At 41.2% G+C, this 25378-nt stretch overlaps 1 protein-coding gene across 1 annotated transcript in view; it reads right to left on the bottom strand.

Moving 5' to 3' along the window:
* LOC128740830 (coactosin-like protein) overlaps positions 1–24883 on the bottom strand; it is a 32081-nt gene extending 7198 nt beyond the window's left edge. Inside the window, exon 1 of the mRNA XM_053836399.1 lies at positions 24382–24883. Coding sequence (XP_053692374.1) covers positions 24382–24432 — 51 coding nt within the window. The 5' untranslated portion in view covers positions 24433–24883. The remainder of the gene's footprint in view (positions 1–24381) is intronic.
* Positions 24884–25378: the final 495 nt, after the last annotated feature.

Genomic DNA, 25378 nt, shown 5'->3' with positions numbered 1-25378 from the left:
GAAGATCGGATTTACCGAAATTAAAGATACATTATCCATTGTTGAAACAAAGTTAGTGTACATTTGAAAACGGTCCGTCCGGCTGTTCGGCGAAGCTTTCGTTTGACGTCGAAACAGGAGCGTTGTACGGCTTTCATGTCAACTTTGCGAATGCATCTCTTGATTCTACCAAACAACTGTTTGCAATTCGTGGTCCTCCAGTTAGTTTTGTACACCAAGGAACTCAAAATCCCGAAGAAATCTTCGATTGGGCGCACTGAGACAGATTTTTCGGGTCGTGGTTCTTGGGTAAAAATCGGATCGAATGGGTATTCAGGAACGATTGTGTTTTTTTGGCATAATGCGATGATGCTCTATCCGGCCAAAACACGCATTGTCCATCTGCATAATGTTTTTATAGAAACGGGATCAAAATTTTGTTCAAACATTCGTCTGGTGCATCTTAATTGATAGCCAAACCAGAGGGCTTGTTGTTGAAGAAACGAGAAAGAGAACGATATCCTTCTCCGTCTGCGTTTTAGGATATGGTAAACAGACGAAGCCGCAGCATATTCGCTTTTTAAATGTTGTACCATCTACTTTTTGCCGAGATTTCTGTTGCAGTTCGTAGAAGTGTACAACGCGCTCCCGAAATGCTTCTTGTTTCGATGCCATTTTTAGCAAAACTGGGCAAGCAGGAACAAAACAAAAAATATTAACAGGAAGAGAAGAAAGAGAGCTAACACATACATACTCCCATTTCACTCTAAGCTCGTTTGTTGTTGAGCATAAGGGCCGCGATAAAATTCCAAAATTTTAGTTGCCACCCGTTAGTTTATATTTATTTATAATGATAATGACAGTTTTTATTGTATATAATGTCGATAAAAAATTACGATATAAAAAAAAAGAAATTAAATATGTCTAGTAAAAATACATATTTTTGTTGCTTTCCAATGCATGCAATCGCACCACTTTTTACACTACTTTTAGTCGATTTGTCCTTATTATGTCACCATGATACTGCCGCTGGAAGCATATCTGTCCTATGTTACAAAACACGAAAATGGGAAAATCGCACTCAAAGTTGAAACACTGATTTTTCTAAACTTGAAAACATTTTATATGAAATGATATATGCAGTGAGACAAATATGCGTCCATTTTTCCAGTGAGATAAATTGTCTTCAAATTTTTTCGAGTTTTCCTAGTATAAATACCACGTTTTCGATTAACATTTTAGAAATATATATATCAGGTTATAACGTTAGACAACAGAATGTCGAAAATGACAAAAATATAACATGGGACAGTTATGCTTCCACCGGCAGTATATGAGGCATTTAAATCTTCGCCAAAATGCAAATGCAAAAAAACAACGAATCAATTATTTTTCCGCGAGATAAAAAAATAGATAAAATGTTTGGAATGAGTCAAAAATCCCTTTAATTTGATGTCCGTAAACCGTAACACATCGCAGTCTATAGTTCAACTCATTTGTTCACGATGAATATAAAATACGCGAATGCGCATCCTCTAAATTTCGTGCCATGTTCCCGTGAGTTCCGAGGGCAAAGTCCTAAGTAATTCTTTCTTAATATACTTAAAAAATGTCGGTCTCGCGGTTACACAAACATCGTTGGCGATAAAATGCGAAATCAAATTTAAAAATGACACATTGTTAAATGACTGAAAAATTAAATTTTAACTGCTTTTTCGTTTTTCTCTGGTTGTGTTTTGTATACAAAGCTGGGCTGGCCAGGGTATTTTAGTGGTCCTAACTAATGATTAAATTCGATAATGCATTACCTTATCTCTTAAAGTTGATTCATTAAAACTCATCGCGATGATTTAAACTAAAAGCTACCCGTGTTTATTTGCTAGGGCCTATAAGGGCTACAGCTGGTGTAAGAAAGTTGCTGTTTCTCATCATTATGGAGGAGATACTAGTTGGAGCGATTGACAGTAGACCAAATCAAGGTCTTGGAATTCTCTAACGATGGAGCAGCTAAATGACGTCGACCTAGCCGACGACATTGTCTTGCTCGCAGAATTCGAATTAATATTCAGAGCAAGTTAAATGACCTCTCCGAGAGCTGCCAGGTAGCAAGTCTCACAGTTAATATAGCAAAGACTAAGTCTGTGATACTGAACACTAACAATCCCACCAACTTCACAGTAGTAGAACAAAAAGTTAAGCAAGTGGAAGCCTTTTTCAATATCTTGCTAGCCAGACAATGCCCGATGGTGTTACCAAGATGGATATACCCGCGAAACTCCGAATTTTAAACTCAAACGTTAAATCCGTAAAGCTGTACCCCTGTGAAACGTGGTGCGTCTCAGCGAAGACAACGTTAAAATGGCAGCGAACGAGATCTGCCGAGAAGCACTCGACTCTTTTCAGAAAGTACTCTTTTCAGAAATATTGTAGTTTACGCTCAGCCCTACAAGTGTTACATGTATGACTTTTACAGATTTTGCTTCTATGAACAGTACTTACTGGCTAATGAGCGTAAGTGAGTACCTATAACTGAGCGCAGCTCAGCCAACAACATTCGGGCTATTGACGTGAACCTGCCCTGGTGACTGCTGAAAGCCATGGTAGGTAACCATCGACAGTGGAGATCTCTGATTTCATCCCTTTGTTCTGACGGAACGGCGGACTTGGTCCATGTCCTTTCTATGTAAGTAAATAAGTAAGTCATTTTGATCAAAGAGTTGGTTTTTAAGATTTTTTGAAAAAAAAGTCATTTCATTTGAGAAGTTATCACTTGATGTAAAAAATTATGTTTGAAGAAAAAGGAATCCTAGCGTGGTATCCAACATATCTGCAAAATTTCATTCCAACCAACAATAATCGAGACAAACCGTTTTGCTAGTTGAGCTGAAAATGCTCCATAAACCATTCATGGTTCAAGGTGAATCGTGAAACACGAAAACAATTATCACCATCATAGTTTAAAGAACGTGCAGAGATAGCGCTACCTTTCGATATTGATGCACGTTATAAAGGGGCATTTTTTTTATCATTGGTGGTTTTGGTAAGTGGTTTAAGCCACATTATGCTTCGGAGTAACTCATGTCTTAAGCCTGTAGCTGGTAGTTTCAATATATCAATTCAATTGCGGCCATCAGTCAATTAGTTTGCACTTAATTGGTCACGAAATCATCATGCAATTTCTAGTGTACGTTGATGTATTAATTAAACCAGGAATTACATTATTACGCTATTGATTTATTCATCTTCTGACAAAACCTGGATTTATTCATTAAGCTTTTGTCCATTTGACTAAATTGTTAAGCTAATCCCCACTTCCTGTTACGATATGCATTAAAAGCTGCAATTCACAGTATTAACACATTTAAATATTTCCAACAATGTTGCAGTGAGAGATTAAAATAACATAATCGTATCTATTTATATCTAACAGGTTTTAAATTAATCGTCAAAACAAAACTGTGTTTTTATGGCCGGAAAAAATATAGCCTCTTTCTCAAATCACACTCTCCGTGGCAGCAGCGGCCGTGTGTGCTTGACTATCATCAGAAACAATCAAATAGCAATAATCATCCGCTACCATATTATTCGCTTAACGGTTCAGTTCGTTTGTTCGTATAATGGCTAAGTGATACAAAAAGGAGCTGATGAAACTGGCAGTAAGAAAGGCAGTTAAGGCTAACCATTAGGCCAGCCAGCAAAAATAACTTACTGCAGCAGCAGCAGCAGCGGTATTCCGGATGGTCGACCTCTCGCGCGACCACGTGCCGCAGAAAACTAGTTTCCGCAGGTTCGAAAATTGTGACGTAAGGTCTCTCAGATGGAATTTGGAGTGATAAATAGAAACATTAGGATAACTATTTTTTGCAGCATTAAATACCTAGTCGATAATAAGATTAGCGGATTTGTTTTTACCATACAAGAAAAGCCTAATTCGTTATGGCATTTCCTAACAAACCTAACCGGTTCAATCCAAATGTGAAACAGATCATGCCAAAAGCGGTCGAATGCCCGGTTTGTTTGGAAGGAGTAAACATAAATCAAAAATTCATATACCTACAATTTATCATCATGATGGCCCCGGCAATAATGCAGTGTATTAAATTGTGAAACCAATTTAAAGAAAGCGGTCTCCCGAAAAAAAAAATTAAAGTGCAGTCGTAAAATAAATACATAATGCATTCTTGCGACCGGCGAACCCCAAGAGCAGCGCAGCCCAAAACGCGTATTATTGAAAACCGTGCTCCTATCGTGTCAGATCCGAAATCCGGTTGGTTGGCTGTGTGGCGGTAATGAATCAATTGCGTGTTTTGGGTCTGGTTTTCTCGCTCATTGGTACCGGTCGGTCGCTTGGTTTGGCTTGAACTGGGGCTAAACGGAAAGGGCGGATCGAGAAACAACTTTCATTCCCGTCAGTCGTCATATGACGTCACTTTTCGTCGTAGTTCACTTCACGGGCATGCACTTATCGAATGCTGTTGGGAGATGCTGTTATCTTGTTTCTACTTCCACTTGTTTTGGTCTCTGGGTCTTGCTCCGGCGGTGCTGTTCGCTGCTGGTTGGTACTTTTCCTTAACTTCGCGCTGTGGAAAAGCAAATGTTTAATTACTTAACACAACAACGCGAACTCATTGAAAATGTGTGCTCACGCTTCTTCGAAGCTATGGTTTGCTTTAAAATTTAACTGTTCCTGCGATCGTATTTTGATCCCCAGATCTGCTATGGTTTCGAACAGTTATGTATAATGACCCCGAGACAGCCGGCCGGAGTCCAGAAAAATGAGCGAGTTCGAGGTTTCCCATTGTGTAAGCTACTGCACACTAATTTGGCCCAGTGCCAGTAGTGCCGTGATGGCCAGTCGAGTTCAACGATTAAAATACCTTTTTCGGATTCGGCTAACTTTTAACAATCGGGAAGACATGCTTTGCTCTTCAGCAGGCACATCTAATTCGCGAAAGAAAGTTGACCGCGATAACAAGCCAACCGGAACCAGGTTTGAAGGCAGCTGAGGGCAAGCGCCGGATTTTGGACATGCTGACGGTTGCTAGCTGTAATTATTCCGACAGGTGATTTCCAAATGGGGCGTTGATGGTCCAATTAACCAGTGGCAATGGTTTCGACGATTGCATGATATTTGATATAGCATGCCCATTGCCCAGTAATATATACCATTTTTTTCACTTGTTCAAGATGATTGCTTTGGGATATTGGCTGTGTCACAATCACAACGAGTTTAAAATTTTCCTTTATTTTTGGCTTTTTTCTATATACCGTAGAACGGAGTAACGTTGATCAGTTATACCCTTCTCAGATATAAGCGAAATAAACAACCTCTGTTTATAATATCTAAAAAATTGAACACTGCTTTTAAAGTAAGGTTATAACACATACTAGTATACCAAGTGTTGCGGAGCCCACACTCGTGTGGTCTAATTTTCTCACACAAGCGTACTCATTCTAACGAACACGCCGGCATAAGCATGCCTTTCGGACTTTCGCCCTTATTTATTCATGCACTGCAACGAGTTTTTGCAAGTGCGTGTTTAGCTAACAGCTACTCGTTCGTCGTTGCAGCCAAAGCTTACTTGCCTACTTAATCAGCTCCAGGCCGTGGTTTCCTCTGCTGTACGAAGAAGTCGTCTCCATTCCACTCGGTCCATGGTCGCAATTCGCCAGCCACGTAGTCTGCGTAGGGTCCGCAGGTCGCCTTCCACTTGATCGATCCATCTTGCTCGCTACGCGCCCCGCCGTCTCGTTCCAGTCGGATCGTTATTGAGAACTTTTTTAACCGGGCTGTCGTCCGACATCCTCACGATGTGCCCAGCCCATCGCAGGCGACCGATTTTTGCGGTGTGAGCGATGGGTGATTCTCTAAGCAGCTGATGCAATTCATGGTTCGTTCGCCTCCTCCACGTTTCGTCTTCCATCTGCATTCCGCCGTAGATGGTGCGCAACACCTTTCGTTCGAAAACACTAAGGGCGCGTTGGTCCTCCACGAGCATCGTCCATGTCTCATGGCCGTAAAGGACTACCGGTCTAATCAGCGTCTGGTAGATTGTGAACTTCGTGCGGTGGCAAACTTTGTTCGATCGCAGCATCCCACGGAGTCCAAAGTAGGCATGATTTCCTGCGTCGATAATGCGTCTTTGTATTTCTCTGCTGGTGTCGTCTGCGGTAACCAGTGAGCCCAGATATACGAACTCTTCTACCACCTCGATTTCATCACCGTCTAAATGAATCCGAGGGGGAGGTCAGCATTCACTTCTTTAGAACCTCTTGTGTTTTGTTTTCGATACATTAATGACAAGTCCAATCCGTTTGGCTTTAGCTTTCAGTCCGATGTCCGTTTCCGCCATCCTCTCAAAGGTACGTGTAATGATGTCAACGTCGTCAGCGAAACCAAGAAGCTGGACGGACTTCGTGAATATCGTGCCACTCGTGTCTATCCCCGCTCTTCTTATCACACCCTCCAAAGCGATGTTGAACAGCAAACATGAAAGCCCATCACCTTGCCGTAACCCTCTTCCAGATTCAAAAGGACTTGAGACTGCCCCTGATACTCGAACAACACACATTACTCGATCCATCGTCGCCTTGATCAATCGCGTTAGTTCATTGGGGAATATCAGTAGTAGTGCATAATCTGTTGATCTGCTGATCTCGATCGATCGTGTCATACGCCGATTTGAAGTCGATGAATAAATGATGCGTGGGCACGTTGTATTCGCGACATTTCTGCAACACTTGCCGATGCGCGAAAATCTGATCCGTGAATCCCCCACATACACCTTTGCAAATGGTGATAATCGTCGACATAAAAGTTGGGAGAGTACCTTGTAGGCGGCGTTCAACAGTGTGATTGCGCGATAATTACAACAATCCTACTTGTCGCCCTTTTTGTAGATCGGACACACGATGCCTTCCGTCCACTCCTCCAGTAGTAGTTCCTCCTCCCAAATCTTGAAAACGACCCAGTGCAGCACCACCGTATTTCAGCAGCTCGCCGGGTAGCTGAACAGCCCGAGCCACTTTATTATTCTTCAGCCGACCGATCTCTTTTGTTATCTCCTGGAGGTCGGTGTCTGGTATTCTGTCGTCTTCTGCACGTGCTCCAAGATCTATTGCCATATCGTCACCTTCATGTTCAGCTACATCGCTGTTAAGGTGCTCGTCATAATACTGCTTCCACCTCGATCACCTCACGTTCGTTCGTGAGAAGATTACCGTCTGAGTCCCAGCACATATCGGCCTGCGGCACATAGCCTTTGCGCGAACGGTTTAACTTCTCGTAAACGATAAACTCCGTTTATCGTTAGCACGGTACAGTTCTTCCATCGCCTCGCGATCTCTTTCTTCCTGTAGGCGCTTTTTCCTCCGGTAGACCGAGTTTTGCCTGTTCCGTGCTTGTTTATATCGCTCCATATTCGCCCTCGTGCGGTGTTGCAGCATTCTCGCACGTGCTGCATTCTTCTCCTGCACTAATCGCTCGTATTCGCCGTCGGACCAATCGTTTTTTCGGTTCGGATTCATTGTACCTAGTGACGCTAGAACAGTACTACCGATGGCGGTCTTAATGCCTTTCCAACCATCTTCATGAGTTGCTGCGCCAAGTTGGTCTTCTGTTGGGAGCGCTGCTTCCAGCTACCGCGCGTATTCCTGGGCAACTCCGGTGACTCGTAGCTGCTCGATGTTGGGTCGCGGCGTACGACTTCGGCGCGTGTTATACACCGTCGTGAGTTTTGAGCGCATGCGGACTGCAACTAGGAAATGGCCCGAATCAATATTCGCACTGCGGCTGGTGCGAACGTTTATAACAGAGCCAGCCAGAGCTGCTGATATCGATTACCCGCGAGGGCTCGCACTCTCACCCGTGAGTAGAATCGAGGGTGAAAATGAAAAAAGGAAAAAGTAATGCAAAGTTTGTATCCCAATCTGCCGCTAGCCTCACGGGCAGCTGATTACTTAGGAGTTATTTGACTCGCGAATGAGCTATGCAGGAAGATAATGTGAGGTTGTGCGTGCACGAGTGTGTGGGTAGCAGAATGTCTTCACACAGCAACGGCGGCTATTTCTTTTACGCCTGCGTGAGCGGTGTAAGTGTTGATTGCTATGCTTTTCATACTCTCTCGCGTGTGGGTGGGCGGGCATCGTTGACTTCTCACTCGATTCGCAACCTTGAGTATACTTAGTCTGTGGTTATGATATTTTCTCATTATGAGGGAGGGAACAAAAGACAGTGTGTCTTTTAAATTAATTCATTAAAAATTTATGCAATTTTGTGCTCATCATATGCGTCATAGTTTGATGTAAGGTTTTCGAGTACATATATTTTAACCTACGTAAAAATTAAAAAGTATGGATGCCTGTGTCTAGGGGCACGGACGTGTGGTTGACGTAGAACTACAAATAAAGATATAATTCGAAAATTTTAAGACGTTCAGCAGTTCGTTACTCTACTTTATGATTTACTGTATTTTTTTATCAGTTTCAAAGTCAAAGTTTATAGTTCTACTAAGAGTTAAATTACCAGACCACAGTTGCACATCCTCTGGAGATTGGCGATGATATAGCATTTTGAAGATTTTTGCAGGTTTTGTAGCACCTTTGATAATTTGAATAAAATTGCTAACCAGTTGATGAGCGACAAACGGTAACATGCTTAACTACTTAAACTTAAAATACTTAGAAAACAACTGTCGATCAAAAAGAAAATCATCGCCTCAACATACCGATCGGAGCCAGGTCCGATCAGAAATCGCGCTTCGCTCAGAATACAACGTATGCTATAACACACGTCGTTCGAAACGTTTCTGCTCGGCATGTAGTATCGAGGCGGGTTATATTTACAACACCGATTCGCTTTCGAAAATAGTTAAAAGCACCATTCATTCATTCATTCAAATGTCATGTGGCTAGCCATTCATAAATAACAGCAGGTAAAAGTTTATCAATTAGTTACCGTTCTCTGTACCTTGCAAGTTTTTTAGCTTTCCTCTTTTCACTAACTAATGCAAAACAGCAAAGCAAACGTCCATAACCTATTTTTTGCACAAACCTTCACTCTGACAATTGCTGCGTCATGTCAAATGCACAAGACTACAAGACTTCTGTTTTATACAAGACTTCAGTCATGAATAAAGTATTTCGAAATGATTGATTGTAAGGAAGGGATGGTTATGGTTGGTCTTTATTACAAACACATTTTACGTGCAGGACATCAAGTACGTCTAGGTTCAATGCTCATATCGCGTGAATCGACTTTTCCAATATTATTTACGTACAGGACACCGACTTGGTCTGGGCTCTGTCAGTTTTTTTTCTTCTAGAAATGGACTAGTCGAATTTGCAGCTTCATAAACTTGCCGTCTCGGGTGTGGGAAGCAAAAGCGTGCTTACGTGTGGTTGGTTGATTCGCTAATTATTAACAGTGCTTGTTATTGGGTTATGAGGCTTATTAGAGTCAATAGGATCGCAGCAACTGGCCCTGCAATTGTCCTGTACTCTAACTGCTGGCTGCGAAGTCTGTCGTGTAAAAACAGAAGCTCAAGTTTCGATGACGGAATGTAGCACCTAGGCTTCGCTTGCTTTTGCTAATTATTTAAGCTTATTTCAATAGTGATTTGACAAATTTCTCTTGAATTCTTTACATCAGTCAATGTATAGAAAAATGTCTGATCGATTAATGTAAATATCTCTAAAATCCATTGAAAAATTGTTGCGTTATAAGCGTGTCAAACAAACCACTTTTCATTACATGTTCATTTCTCGTACTTCTAAAGTGCACCCCAATATAGAAAACAAAAACGTAGTTCTACGTTAAAATCACTTGAACGAAATCTCACAATAAGTGGGGAAAAGGGGATTTTGCTTGACCTGTTTTGGTAAAAATAGACCTATCTAATCGATTGGCAGAAATAAAACTGGATCAGCACAGAAACCCATGTGAGTCATCATATAAGACGTTCGTATACAGCGGCTGTTGCGAATATCGTAGCAAATGACAGTTGCCTAGACAGAACGGATGAGTCAGTATCAAAACCACAAAATAATAAAACATAAAAGCCGAGTGGCCGGAGTAGGAATATTCCGTCTGACACGCCTGTACGACGCACTGCCGATAAAATTGTGCGAAAAACATGACGTGTCAAACTGGAATGGCAATGTTGCTCCAGAAACATAATTTTCAACGATATGTTTCTGTAGTGGGTTGATTCGACTCTCCAATTGAATTGAGTGGCATTCTGAGCGGCGAAGCAGCTAATTAAACAGCTTGTTCGTATCATTAAGAGTTTAGCTTGTATTTCTAATGTGCTATCAGTGTTTTCTTATCAGCTGAATCAACACTGCAGGCGATATCTGCTATCAGCAGCAGAGTGCATTCTGCAGTATCCACCTTGAAGAGCTTAGGGAAGTACTGTTTCGAGCGCCTATTTCCTTCGGCTTCGCTCATTTTATGGGATTACAGTCGGTTATCAGTAATCATTAAAACCCAACAACAACACGCCCTTTTATGGTTGCTGTCGCAAACGGAATGGCCGCAGCAACGTTTTCTAAGAAACGATGCATCGAAAAGTGATAACGCGTTTTACGAAATGTTGCACACTTCGCATTGTTGCTCGTTTTATTCTTCTCAATTTTTATTATCGGTACGATTTTTGCGATAATTGGACTCATCGAGCTTGCAACACGTTTGCAAAAGGGGGTTTAATGTCACGTAATTTCTTATCGTTTTGGATCAACTGAGCAGTTTGTTGCTTGATCCTATTTTACCGCGGTTTACATTGACAAGTTTATTTTTGTTATAAATCTTGATTAGATAATTGTGTATTAGCAATATTGTTTGACAGTATTTTTAACTAAAAAAATGCAGTCTCACGTAAAAATTATAAAAACCAGTAAAATCTTTCTATTAGATTTAAAAGGTTTTCGCAAGTCAAATTTCTATAATGAATTAAAGAGCCAGTAAGAAGATTCATTCTCCTCTTTTGTTTAAAAAAATGCATCACTATTATAATTCTTGTTTTTGTCTCTATAATTTCAGCTGCCGTAGAAGCTCAGTGATCGTTTATCTTCCAACTTTCGTTCGTTAATCATCCCACAAATAGGCTACGCACATTTTTCTTTCTCCAATCCGCCATTTGACGATGCAGCAAATTGATGGCCAAAGAAAACAATATGTCGCCGATGCGATGAGACAGGAAGTAATTTGCAGCACATATGCAATTCTTCAGCCATCCACACCGGTTGATCATGAAAGCGCGCGATGAATGTTCTAACGGCCCTGAACCGGACGTCTCACATGCACACACGGGCTTAGTCACTCTCACTCTCGGTTGGAGCTGCCCATTGAACGAAGCGAAGGGATAATGTTATGCATATATGCATGTAAATACATTAGTAGTCTCGACGAGCGTACGGCCGGCGTACGACTGCAAAATGGAGTGGAAAGAACAACATATTTGCATATTGCTTCGCGTCTGGAAGAAGAAACATCCAGCGAACGCACAAAGAGGCGTCTTGTAATGAACGGAGGTCGAACGCGATTTTTAATTAATTTTTTTCGTGGTTGTTGTATCAGTTGTGTCGCATCACTAAACTACTACTACTGCTTTTGAAAAGAATGCCGATAAATAGGACAACTTGACACGACGACTGAGTTTAGTAGTTAACGACTGAGTTAACGAGTTTGAGAAATTAATCGATTAAAATGGCTTCAATTGTGACATACCCAGGCGCACAGTGCAGCGGTAAATGTCTGTTATTACAGGCTTCACACAGTCTGCACACTACTGCACTGGATGCGATCGAAAAGATGTTCTAAATGTTTGTGCGGTGATGCGACGACGTCATTGACGAGTTATCCTGTTTATTTTTGTAATCCACTAACTGCGGCCGCCTGTCTGGCGTGGCGGGGCAACATTGATTCATGCTTGCCATTCTTTGTTTCAATTTCTTCTTGTCATGAAACAGTTTTTTACTACGCATTCCAGCGATTCGACTTAATTTTCGTACTCACCGATTAGTATTCATGTATATTAGGGTGATAGTAGAAATGGTTATTTTAATTTCGGATAAAACCTACAGTTAATAGTTATTGTCCCGCTTCATTTTCTATTTTTGCTGAATTTATGCTCTTGACTACACCGCCTCAACGAAACCGAACTCGAAAAAGCGGTGCATACTCATAGGGTAATTGTAGAGTTGATTATTATCTACAATATTGTTGAAGAAAGTATAGTTTTATGTTTTGTATTTATGGTGCTAAAGAGCGCTCGAGATCAACAATATACATCCAAATCAAAGCGGTTTTGATGTTCCTGTTTCGACCGCTATATGCATCAGATTAGCACATCAGTTTCATGGACTTAACTTTGTTCTCCGGAACTCACTTCTTGCACTCCACGTAAAGCTATTTTCTCATACCAAAGATACATGTATCTTTGTTTCGTCGCTAGATTGGGTATTCCAAAGTTGAAAACTGCTAATTGACGTTTGTAATAAGCTTCACTAGTGGTAACCTTTGGCAGGGAAAACATTTTTTTCCAAATCAATGAGATGTATTGCGATGCCTCCTGCTAGCTACCGAGCCTTGGTCATAGGATCATCAAGTCCACATGTTTAAAGTGTTGTTCCTTGTGCATTTTAAGTATGACAACATCCTCCGAGTCATCGTTTTTTGTCGATAGAGCTTAAACTTGAATTTTCCAATTGTCACATACTTTATTGTGTCCTAAAAACTCTAAAGTTTGTGACAGTAGTGTTTATAAAATACTTTTTTGATTTTTTTTACGGTGCTACAATGCAGCTACCTCATTAAAAATACAGCAAAACTTAATTCAGCAAAATTGAAGCTAATAACTAGTACTACAAAAGGCCCATATATAAATGTAAAATGAATGAAAATTGAGTCAAAGTGATCGATCGAACCATCGCTGGATACACTAAAATGCCACTAATTTTAGCCAGCTTACGGCTCATCATCACAGACAGACAACCAAACCTGTCATCGCGTGTAAGCAATAACGCACTGCTTAGTATCTCCATCTAGTCCAAAAATGTATGAATCGAGGCATGCATGACACAATCGTCACAGTGAATCGCAAATGGTGACCGACCGACACCCGACCGATCCGGCGTTGTTTTGGAATGATGATTGATTCATGGCAATATCAGCAGCAGCAGCAGCAGAATGCATAGAACTGGGTGCAGCCGGCAAGCAAGTTTGCTTTCTCGCTAGGCAGTAGACATGTTTCTTTGTACTGGACTGACTGAGACTGACAGCTGTACGAGGAAAGATGGTAAGTGGATAAAATAACACAACCAGCAAAAAAGCACGGCGTTGTTACTCGATGTTAGGTATTCATACCTGTAAGCGATATAGTTATTATGAACGTGATTTATGAATTCGGAGCGCGTGTCCACAGGTGTAATCTATTTTACAAGTTGTGCGATGATGGATTAGTGCCAGCCATTGCCGAAAGCAGCAAAGAGCTTCATCATTGAGGTGTTATCGGTTGGACACGTGACTACATTGCTAAAACAAGCGTCTTAACGGAGCGTATTGATGACTTCCGATGACAGTTTCCTGTTTCGAGCTATGATTTGAATTTAAATTTAGCTAATTTGCCTAATCTAAACACCCAGAAATCGATACTTTTTGCAATAGCTATTATTAGTAATAATCAGTGTCTTTTTCAAGAGGAGGAAACGGTGACAAATTATATGACCGGTATGGTCATAAACGATCAACGGCACGGGTTTATGACTTATCGAGAGCTCAGCTCGCCCGGTTTCGGAACCGGTTCGTGTGGAGGTGCTTGATCCTTTTCACGCCTTAAGTTATATTCATGTACCATTAGCAGCCGAGGTTTCGGTAGAGCCGCCTCGCTACCTTGCTGGCACAGTCATCGATGGCGGTACTTCCATTTAGGGACAGCGACATTCAGTTAACCATAGAAGGGAATACAAGCGTAAGCGTGCAGCACCACGAGGCAGTATGGTCCAGTTTTCTATCCTCAGCGAGTTACGCGAGCATTCGAGAAAACGACTATAACAAGGACAAGCAGAGGAGTGTGATTGTTTATATAGCTGCGAGTTATTGTTTTCTCCCGTACCGTGATGACCTCAACAGATGATGTAGCCAGTTCTGGAAATGTCTACCTACTCGGTTAATAAAACTTATTTTTCGACATTTCACTGAGCTAAAATTCGATGTCAATTCTGCGTGCAGTCCAAAACCGCTTCCATTTCGCAATCCTTCAGATTTAGTCCATTTTTGTGGCTGTGTTCCGTTGTTTACTTTTGTCTCTCAGCACCTGTCCAGCGATGTATTTTTTTCGGCAGAGTTTTTTTTTACAAAAGGCGTGGACTATAAATAGCAAAATGTTGAAAAATTGTGCAAAGATGGTGTACAGAACCCCGATTGTTACCAAGCAAGTTAGTGAAAATGGAAGGTGTAAGAGAGAAACTCGTACGAATGCATCGATTAGAAAATTCAGTGAATCGAAAACAGGTCAAAAGATCCTGCCAGCCGTTATTTGTATAATCGTATAATGAAGGCGTTCGAGCAAGCAAGGAGGTTTCAGTACGGGATGTGGCCAATGGCCAAAAAGGTTGACACGTCAAAACCAGACATTCATTGCTCAAACGAACTTTTTTTTGTAATAACCTTTATAAATATAACAGAGTTGTTTAATTCTTTATCTAACCACAATTTAAGAAACTTCCAAAAAATTTGCTCTATTCTTAGCACTGTCCGGTAATCGAGTAATCGATTAGAGCATGGAATAATCGAATAATTTGTAATCGAATACTGCCGGCACGAATAATTCATTAATCGAATAGTTCAAATGGGATAAAAGGAATATGAATAATCCCCATTAATCGTACATAATCGTCCGATTAATCGAATTATTAAACGAAATATTCGAATATTTATAATCAAATACTACTAGCACGAATACTGAACTAATCGATTAGTGCATACAACGCTAACCGACTAATCGGTAAGCGAATAATTAAAAATTTCGGACATCACTAATTATTCCATCTTGCTTCTCTAATTGATCAAAGAATTAAACTCCTATGCTCTACCTAACATTTGAATCTGCGAACGTGAAAGAAGTAGGAACAGCCAAAACGAACCCTAAAACAACAATCATCGATCAGGGTCAGAATGCGAAAGCTGTACGATACGATGCTTGCTAGGAATTCGAAGTGCGAAACATTCGTGAAACTCGACTATGATGCTTGCGGGGGCCACAGTATAATACGGTGCAAAGAGCAATATTAGATCAGTCCTGAAGTATCCATTTAGGCGGTAGAAACATTTTGTTAAAAGACTATGGTCTGACAAGCTATTTGTAACTGTGATAAAGTTTTGCAACCATTCATTACAACTGTTTCTTTGAACTGAAAAATATACGTCAAGGAGTGTTTACAAATACCACTTCGACCTGGATTGCAAGGTTACTCAGAATGGCCCATTAAAAATAGTTTAATCACCTTGGTGATCGAGAACACTTGTTTTGACATATCCACGCAACCGGATAAGTCCTTACATTAGAAGGAACGTGATATTAACGCGTCATAGAAAACTCGTTCATCTTTCGGTATAAATCTTTCCTAGTTAGAATAATCCAACGGACAATTCTATGGTAGGGACAATGACACGCAAGTTGTACTGCAGTGCTCCTCTAATTTGGAGGTCCCTCCCCGTATGAGCTCACAAAACTACCGTTACATTCGGATTAGGCGACCTCGTTTGATTTTGGCCCCTAAAGTTCAAACCGCAAAAACACGAGTTTGGTCGAACTTATGTTACTGTTAGATATTCCGTTTCACGGTAGGTACGTACATTCAAACTTTTAACTAGTGTGATTCGACGAAAACGACGAAGCTCAAATGTATGATTTATTTTTTGTAAAAGCAATCTCTGCTCTTCTCTGTTGTTGCCTTTTTTCGTGCATTGCAACACTGAGGTTTATCCTCACACATGCCCAGAGATTCGTGCCATAGTTGCCGGTGTGATGGCAATTATTTGGGCTCATCATACGGAACCGGTTCCTCTGGTTTCTTGCTTCTTCTTCAGTGGACTAGGGCCGTTGTGGATCGCGCAAGCTGCTGCCCCTCTGCTTGGGTCACTCAAGTGATGTAGTTTTGGTAATGCGTCTGTCCTTAAAAGTCGGGGTTCAAACCGGCTTGCTTGCTCTTAATCTGGCTGTCATCGATTGTCTGCACTGCAGCAGTGATCTAATTTCGGTTTGCACAATCTTTTCTCAAACAATGACCTCAGCCCCGCGATGTATCGAATGTCGGCAACTTCTCTTTCGGTTGGACCGGTTTTGGAAACAATGTGGGATGGCCAGAATAATAAAACTGATATCTCGGTGAGTTATGCGTGTAGCAATAAGCGAATTGATTCATATTTATTATTATTGCATAATAACACACGCGATAGGAAACACCGACACCTCCGGCCAAATAATCACATGCTGGTTATGCAGAAATTTTCTCGCTTATCGCCTTATCACTCTGCGTATACAACGGATGAGAGGATCTAAGAAAAAAATATGAAATAGATTCACGCAAGCACTCATTGCAACCGTTTCATGAAATGTTGTGTACGTATTTTTTTATGATTCACACTTGGCGGTGCGCATTATCTTTAATTTGACGTATTCGTTTGATTGGTGTGGGGCCATTTTTTCTCTGCTGCCGCTTTCATGCAACAGTCGTCGTTCCCCTTTCCTAAACACTTCCATAACGATGGTAATTGGCTACGCTTCATTTTTTGCATGGAGTGCAAATTATGTTTTGCAGATTTGAAGATGGTTTCAAACGAACGTTTTCCAAACATTTGCACTTCCTGTAATGAGCCGTCTTTGTTTGTTAAGCGTCATCAATCTGGTACCCCAATGGGTATATTTATATGTTTGTACGATCTTCATTGGGTCACAATGTCGCCATTGCCTTTCAATACTGACTCAGATAAATCTAAAAACATTTAGTTCCTTCAAATCTTATTTAGTTCGTGAAATCCAACCAGAAATTAGTAGAAAATTTACTGGAAAATGCGAACTTGTATCTTCGTTCCGCGCCCAATTACTACTTAAGTTTATGTTTGTTGCTTAAAATTCGACAATCAAAATGTGAAATTTGCGCAGCAATACAAACTTGCCATTGCCCCTCTTGCCATTGGGGAAAGGTGAAAGCCACGCCAACCGTAGGTCATCCATAATCGTACGTCCGTTCATCCAAGATTTTGATCAACCGGTGAAGATGTGCTCGAGCATAATACTTCAGCTGGACATCACCACCAATTAAACAAGTGAGTCAACCGAACCGGCTGCGACCGACAGAGTCGTCCAGAGTTGGCTCTTTATCGACCGTTTCCCCCGAACGCCCTCATTCCGAGCGGAGCCTCGGTGAGCCGTAAGGTGAGATTTGTGATGATGAGCGGATTTAGTAGTTTCTTTTATTTGCCTTTTTTTCTTCGCATGCTCTTGGTACTTTAAAGCTGCGCACTGCACCATATAATAGCGATGGTATTTACGGTACAATACTGCAGCCGTTCGTTGGCGGCCACAATAATGAAGAGACTGCGCGCACGCCGACTGCAAAATTCATCAATCTCCTCTGGCGGGTTAGTCGGTGAGTCCATGGACAGGGACGGAGTGAGCCCATTTTACACGCATCAGGTTTTGTTTTAACTTTCTTCTCTGGGTTTAGTGCGGCAGCAGGGTAGCGCAGAGCGGCCTCGAAGCTAGTGACCGGTTCAATGCAGCAGTTATTGTCGGAATTTCTCCGGACTTTGTTATGCGTTTTTTTAGCCGCCGTTTGCAGCTTCTTCTGCTTGGACATGCGAAGCATGTGCGATTTGCTGCAAAACTTGGAAGAAGACCAAAACAACCGTGTTTCTGCTTGATTGAACTTTAAGAGTGCAGGGAAAATGTGCGAAACCGATTTGCAGGAACAAAGCGGACACAAGATGGGACGAGACAACCCCGTTTACAGCTCAGACCTGCTTCTGAGTTGGCTCGCATCGTAGTTGATCTTTTTTTCGTAATTAAAACTGATTTACATCTCTTTTTCACGGTGTCTTGAAGTTGCAACATCGGCAGTATGTATCTAGGTCTATATTAATTTACATTAACGATGTGTTTAGACTGCAAAACATGACCGATTACATTGTTAGCCATGGGTTATAATTGAAAACTGAAGATCACCTAATCCTAACGGAAATTACTATGACAATATTCAATACTATTTTACTACCATTGATGAACCAGATTTTTGGATCTAAAACTGACTTTTCTGCGGCAGATGTTGTCTATCATTTCGTTCGTCTTGGGTTATAGCAGAATGATCGACGAGCTAGGCCAGATGAATGATGATTCATAATGCTCTACTTGAGTGTGAAGGAATGCGATGACTGTTTTCGATCTTGATTTATCCGCACAAAGAGTGTTTAATAGCCACCTATTAGAAATAAATAAAATAATCTTGCCTACCAAACCAAAGCATAAACAGAAATTTTGTACATAATTGCAAAGAATGCAAAGATTGGAAAACGGCGCAGTAATTATTCAGCTCATAGAAAACCTCCAATTTCGGTTCATGATGGTAGACACCACCACCCTCGCGACCATCCAAGGAATGACCATACTGGTATAGGAAAACACATGGCCACCAACTTTCCTTTCCTTGTAACTTGTAACTTGTAACAGTTTTTGAAGTCTTTAGGAGGAAGGCTGCTTGAATAAAATCTATATCTACGCTTGAAATTATAACGCCAGGTGCAAGAGCTAAGCTGGGCAATAGTTAGGGTTATACCTCGCGAACATTTTCTGTGAAGAGTAGTTTATTCAACAGTTATATAGCTAAAACCCAAAAGAAAAGCACTTGATAAACTATTATACAACAAGAATGTTTCCTGGGTAGTAAGTGTCTGCGATTTTTCTATTATACATCCTTTAAAAATGGTTCCACTATGTCTAAACACTCACCACATCTTTTTTATGCCATTGTACAAGATAACCATACGATAGGATTGGTCAGTTAACAGACGTATACAACCAGTGATATGTGTTTAGGTTCAAGTCCTCAAGAGTTATCGACATTGCTCGAAGGAAATCCACGCCTTGCTGATTCGATAGTTCTTAACACTGGACGGTGCAACCCTTAAAAACATGTTTTGTCTTTAAAAAACTAGCATATTCAGATGCTAATAAACGTGTAAAAGCACTCAATAAGATAACTGAGACTGATATCCTTTGACGTAGCGTTACATCTGACAGGAAGGTCAGGGGTAAAATCAAAATCTAAAAAGTGGAAAAGCGGTACATTATAACGCGCTTATAACTTTTTTATTTCTCAACAAATTAGCAAGATTTTTCCATCAATCAACCAGAAATTTTTGTACGAGTTGATTTACCTGCAAAAAAGGATCGTATTTCGAAAATTGATACCCAGATAACACAAAATCGTAATAGAAAGTTCACATTAAATCGTTTTCATGCCAATTTCAGATTGGAATTGTATAATGATTAGAGTATGTCAAACCGAAGTGAACAATAAGTTGTTTTGCAGTCGTTCGTGTCTTCATATACAATTCATGACTGTGAATTATAAAGGAGTATAGACGATTGCAGTATTTGATTATATCCTAATCATATATTTAGGAGTATTTAGCTGCGTGTTATAAAAACTACGCAAAACAGAATTACAAATAGTTGTCAAAATTCTCGCACGCATATCGCCTCCAGTTTGGTACATATTGGTTGCAATTGAGGTATACAAACCGAATGGTTTACTGGGTAATAAGTAAGACTGTCTAAATTGTTCAAATATTTTCCTCACGAACTTCAAGTTACCAATAAGCATTACCAAATCTCTTAAAATGCAAGCGAATAAGCATTTAAGTCATCTTAAATGTTGCTTAAAACTATTTTGGCAAAACATACAACTACTTTACTGCTTACCTTCTTATAGTGCTGACAATGCTTATTTAAAGCTGACAAGAAAAATTTGAATAGAATAGAGATGCCAATAACCGGTTGATTTACTGCTTATGTTAGTGCTTATTGGCTACTTGGAACTTCCAAGCTTCCAAGAACTTCCAAGGTGTTCAATCATAATCGCAGCAAACGTTGACATGAAAAAAATATAAAAGCTTTACCTACTTAAAAAAGTGAGGCACATATAGATTAGCTTGTAACTTTTTAGCGTGTGGACAAAAATTGATGAAATTTTGACTGCAATTAGCACTTAAACTGGTGAGCGAGTAATGTTTGCGTTGGCAGAAGTTCACTACAATCTGTTAAGTGCTTATTTAGATGGTATCGGACTAAGAAGAAATCTACCAAAAAATCATGTGCCCGGTCGTTCCACGCGTCGTGCACAATTTGACTGTATTCTACAAATGGATTAAGAAATACCTTGGAATCCATCATTCGGCATTGTACAGGGTGGCGAAGTCATTCAAGGAGAGCATCTAGCGGCGGTCAGGTAGCGGCGGAAAATCGAAGATAGCTGACCTAGTGTAGGTCAGCAAGGTGTTGAGTTTTTTCTAGCGTCGGACGAACATTTTCATCCGCGATGAGCCGAAGAAGGCAATTTTTTTATCTAGTTTGTTCATACGATGAAACGTTCTGGCGTCCCCGCCTACAAGCTCCGAAAATCACTGACCAGAAATGACAAGCAAAAAATGGTGGGCAAAACCTGCAACAAGGAGCTGTACCGAGAGTGCCTGGCGAAACCCAGGAGTGCCGTGATTCACCACGAGACTTGCATCAAGACGGACACAGAGTAATTGCCGAAGTAGGATAGAAGTTTTATATTGCCACATTACTGTTGACCGTTTCTGTAAGTCGGTAGTGAAGCGTTTTTCGTTCGGCAGTTCTTCTGTCGGTGCGGCAAGATAAGCCATTCGTACATTATGACGGGTTCCATCAACCGGCAAATCCAACGAGAAGAGTACATCCAGAAGTGCCTGCTGTACTGACGTAGTACTACATCAGCCATGTGGTCATGTCTAAGTCTGGAACATAACCCTTCTGATTTTTTCCATTCCAAGTAATAACTTGAAATGCTGAGCCCTTTGGGCAGCCAGCGTTTATGAACCAGTCAGGTTTGAAGTTAAAAAGTCAAGCCCAAGTACTTCACTTCATCCTCAATATCATCATCCAAATACTTCTCTGTTACGAATGTCATTTCCAAACATTTTTCGCGAAGACGTTCGAATCAGGCTCGTTGGCTTTCTTGCCGGATGTTATTGACAATGGAGGAAGAAGAAGGACTTTCAGTTACCAAAGAAGCGCTAACGGATAGTGTAAAAGAATACCTAAAAGCGAATCCTCGATCTAACCCTTTCGTCAACAATCATCCAAATATGTTAAGTATAACCATTAATTATATATTACTACAACTTAGCACAGAAACCTTTTTTCGTCAACAGAAACAGCATAACGATTGAGGATAATGGACAAGCTGTGGATCCACCAACTTTGGTTGAGGTTAGAAAAGCAGCGAGAGAACTGAAAAACGGCAAAGCAGCTGAAAAGGCCGGCATCCCCGCCGAACTTTTGAAAGTCGAAAGCGAACGACTGTATTGTGCAATCCATCAGGTTATACTAGAGGTATGGACTGAGTAGGAATTACCTACGGACTGGTTGGAAGGTCTAATATGCCCTATTTACGAAAAGGACCATCGACTCGAATGTAGCAATTATCGAGGCATTACTCTCCTCAATTCTGCATACAAAATTCTCTCCCGCATGCTGTTTCTCAGACTGAGGCCGTTGCAGGAAACCTTTGTTGGCGAATACTAGCGCGGTTTTTGAGAGAGATGCTCCACGACGGACCAACTGTTCACCTTGCGACAGATCCTCGATAAATTCCGGGAATTCAACTTGCAGACTCACCATTTGTTTATAGACTTCAAGGTGGCGTACGATTCAGTTAAACGAAATGAGCTGTGGCAGATTATGCTTGAACATGGTTTTTCAACAAAACTGATTAGGCTGGTACGTGCTACCCTTGATGGTTCAAAATCAAGCGTCAGGGTAGCGGGTGAGACATCGGACTCGTTTGTGACGTTAGATGGTTTGAACCAAGGTGACGGACTATCGGATTTGCTATTCAATATTGCATTGGAAAGTGCTATTCGAGGGGAAGGCGTGCAGAGAAGCGGTACCATCATCACGAAATCTCAAATGCTCCTAGGGTATGCGGACGACATCGATATTATCGATGTTAACCGTAGAGCTGTGGAAGAAGTGTGCACGCGTCTTAAGAAGGAAGCTGCGAGGATAGAGCTTATCAAGAATTCTACCAATGCAAAGTATATGGTGGTGGTGGTGAGGCCCCGTAACCTACAACTCCGTACAAAACTCATGCTCTTTAAAACGCCAATTCTCCCGGGTGTACTCTACGGCCACAAAGTGTGGACGTTGGAAGAGCGCGACCGACAAGCTCTTGGCGTTTTCGAGCGTAAGATCCTGCGATCAATTTTTGGCGGCATATTAGACAAAGTGTGGCACGTGCGCCACATTCCTCTCATGAGATATACCAAGTATACAAAGATGCGGATACTGTGAGGCGATTAAAATACAGCAGGCTACAATGGGCTGGCCACGTAGCAAGGATACCGGATGAGAGACCAGCGAAAACAATATTTAGCAGAGAACCCGAAAGAGGCCAGCGACTTCGAGACAGACCCCGTAGCCGTTGGATGAGCGCTGTTGACGAGGATGCTAGAACAGCGGGTGCTATGGGTAACTGGAGAGCGGTAGCCTAAGACCGCATAATGTGGAAACGGTTACTACTGGAGATACTGGTTGGTACTGTAAAAATAGTAAAATCGACTGCTGGATGTTGCCAAAACCTGCGGAAAAATCCAGCAAAGTTGTTCTGGTTTCCAGTAAAAAAATTAGTTTGTAACTGGAAGTAATGGAATAAATTTTATTTATAAAGTGGCAAGCAAAGCTTGCAAACTTTTTGCCCTAATACGGTCAAAGTGACTTATGTGGGGCAGAATAAGGTGTAGCAAAATTTCATTTGCACCAAAAAATATTTAATATTGTTCGATTTAATATTTAATAATCTCTGTAATCTTCGTATTCCACCAAGAAAAAAATAAATTTTGGTCAAAACAAGGAAACATTATCGGTTCGCCCACGCAGTTTCCCTCCGATGACTTCAACCTTCGTTAACAACTGGAGAAGCCCGAAAAAAAGTTCTGAAATCAAAATAGCTTTAATCGTTACGTACGATGAAGGAAGAGCAGCGCATCGCACTCCTCCCGTTTACTAACCGGGCCCTCTTCTCTTCTCGGTGTCTACAGAGCAGTCTCTACAGGAAAAAAAATGCTAAAGAACTGCAGCATGATCTCAAAAACCGGTAGATTTGGATTTGGGGAAGGCGAAAACGCGGAAGAGCAGACGGCAACGGAAAAGGTGGGTTTAGCCTGGGTGCAAGGTGAGGTACAGAATTCAACTTTTATTATTTTTCTCCTCTTTCTCTGTCTCGACTCTCGAGCTGTTGCGGTGGAGCAGCCAACATGGCTTTCGATTCTTCTTTCTTCTGACTGAATAATCGCCCGCGGAGGGGTACATGACCTTCCGCCGGGGGTTTTCATCTATCCCGTATGTACGGCAGGGTTGCTCTAGGCTCTGTATGTATTCGATGGCACTTCACTACGTTCAGAATCATCACCCGTCGCCTATCGTCGTCGTTTTTTTTGCCATTCGTCGAACATACATCCCCGAGCCCGGTCTGGTGTGTAATAGTCACCGGGTGAAGCATCGGGAGTAAGTTGGGAGTAACCACCAGCAGGCTTTATCGATCTGTCTCGCCCTCGTTGATGGTCGTCGTGCTGCTGTCGTCATGTGCATGTGCCAGCATAGTGTATTTACTTAGTAGCTTGTATATGGGACTCGCATAAATCCTCTTCCCGCATGTTTTACATGTCTGGCCTGAAGGCACATACAATTGTACATGCATAGATAGTTCCGACTGAAAATACCAGCTTTTTTCGTTTGTTTCTTCCTCAAACTTTATGAATATGTAAACCTATGTTGGGAAGTTTCTGCCAGTTGTCAGGATTATAGGCGTCCGAAGACTTCTAACAACAATGATAAGACAATATTTCAACAAAGAAAAAAAAATTAAAGTTCTATTGGTATAAGAACCCATCCCACTGATTAAAAACCTTTTTAAAAAAATTTAAACTGCCTCTTATTAGTATTAAAATTGTTTGCGAGTCGATAATGGAGTTTTATTTCGTACGTTGGGTACTGTTAAATCGTTTGAGCTGAATGTTCGAAATTAGGCGTTCCCAGAAATCAAACCCAATATGGCCATATGGGCTGAGACTGCATGCTGCTTGCGTAGAACTACTATTACCTTTCTTGGCTTGCTTTCGATGATTTGCTCGACTTCAACTGCTTCGGTCATTTTGTTGATTTTTTCGATTACTCGTTTCCTGTATGTGCCTGTGGGTCCGGCTATATTCCTCCGTGCGGGCAAGGAACTCTCAGGCTTATTTTTTCTTTCTTGGTGTTTCACTATTTCACGCGCAGAGCTCCGTTAATCCACGTTTCGCGTTCTGTTAAAAGCACAAGCTAGCATCTACCGACGATAGTCGAAACTTTTTACACGCACATACAGTACTTCCGGTTCCGTCACTTCGTTTTTTTCTTCTTTTCGAAAGTCAAATACACAACACCGTCTACCAGATAGAGGACGTTTTCCGGTGAGCTTGCAGCAGCTACTTTGCCTTAAGTACACTTAACTCGTGCGAAACAAAGAAATAACTGAAGAAGCTGGACTGTTTCCAATCGCTTCGAACCGGTCTCTGAAAGCAGCAGAAAGTTGAAATCCGTGCCTCGTCTGTTCTCTGTTGTCCCACGTCGTGTCTGCCGCGGTGGCCACCGACAAGCTCAGCAAAACTCCACCGCTATCACTCGCGCTCTCCGGCGTGAGAATGCGCGGACCGCGGAAAACGCGCATGTCGAGAGAATTTAGCCGAGCTCTTTCTCTTCAATTGTACGACACTCACTTTCCTCCGACAGGGTGAGGGTTTCGAATTAGCAGCTTGCGAAGATCGAATTTGGAATTAAAATTTTCTGTACCTGTAGTTGTTGTCATAAATTTAATTTGATTCTACATAAATTTATGTAGAATATAAACATAAAAATATACTAAACTAAATTTTCAAGCTTCCTAAACCACCCGAATCAATAAAACTAGCGGCGAAGGGATTGATTTTTATTCGATCCCATTACAATAGTTCTATAAATTGAAAAGAAAAAAACGAATTTTATAAGTTTAAGTTTGTTCAGAAATCAAAAATCAGTATAGTATTGAAGTACTATAAATACATATTTTTAATATTTTTTTA

Source organism: Sabethes cyaneus, chromosome 1 (genome assembly GCF_943734655.1).
Source record: "Sabethes cyaneus chromosome 1, idSabCyanKW18_F2, whole genome shotgun sequence".
Lineage (NCBI taxonomy): Eukaryota > Metazoa > Arthropoda > Insecta > Diptera > Culicidae > Sabethes > Sabethes cyaneus.
This window is presented reverse-complemented; position numbering and strand designations above follow the sequence as displayed.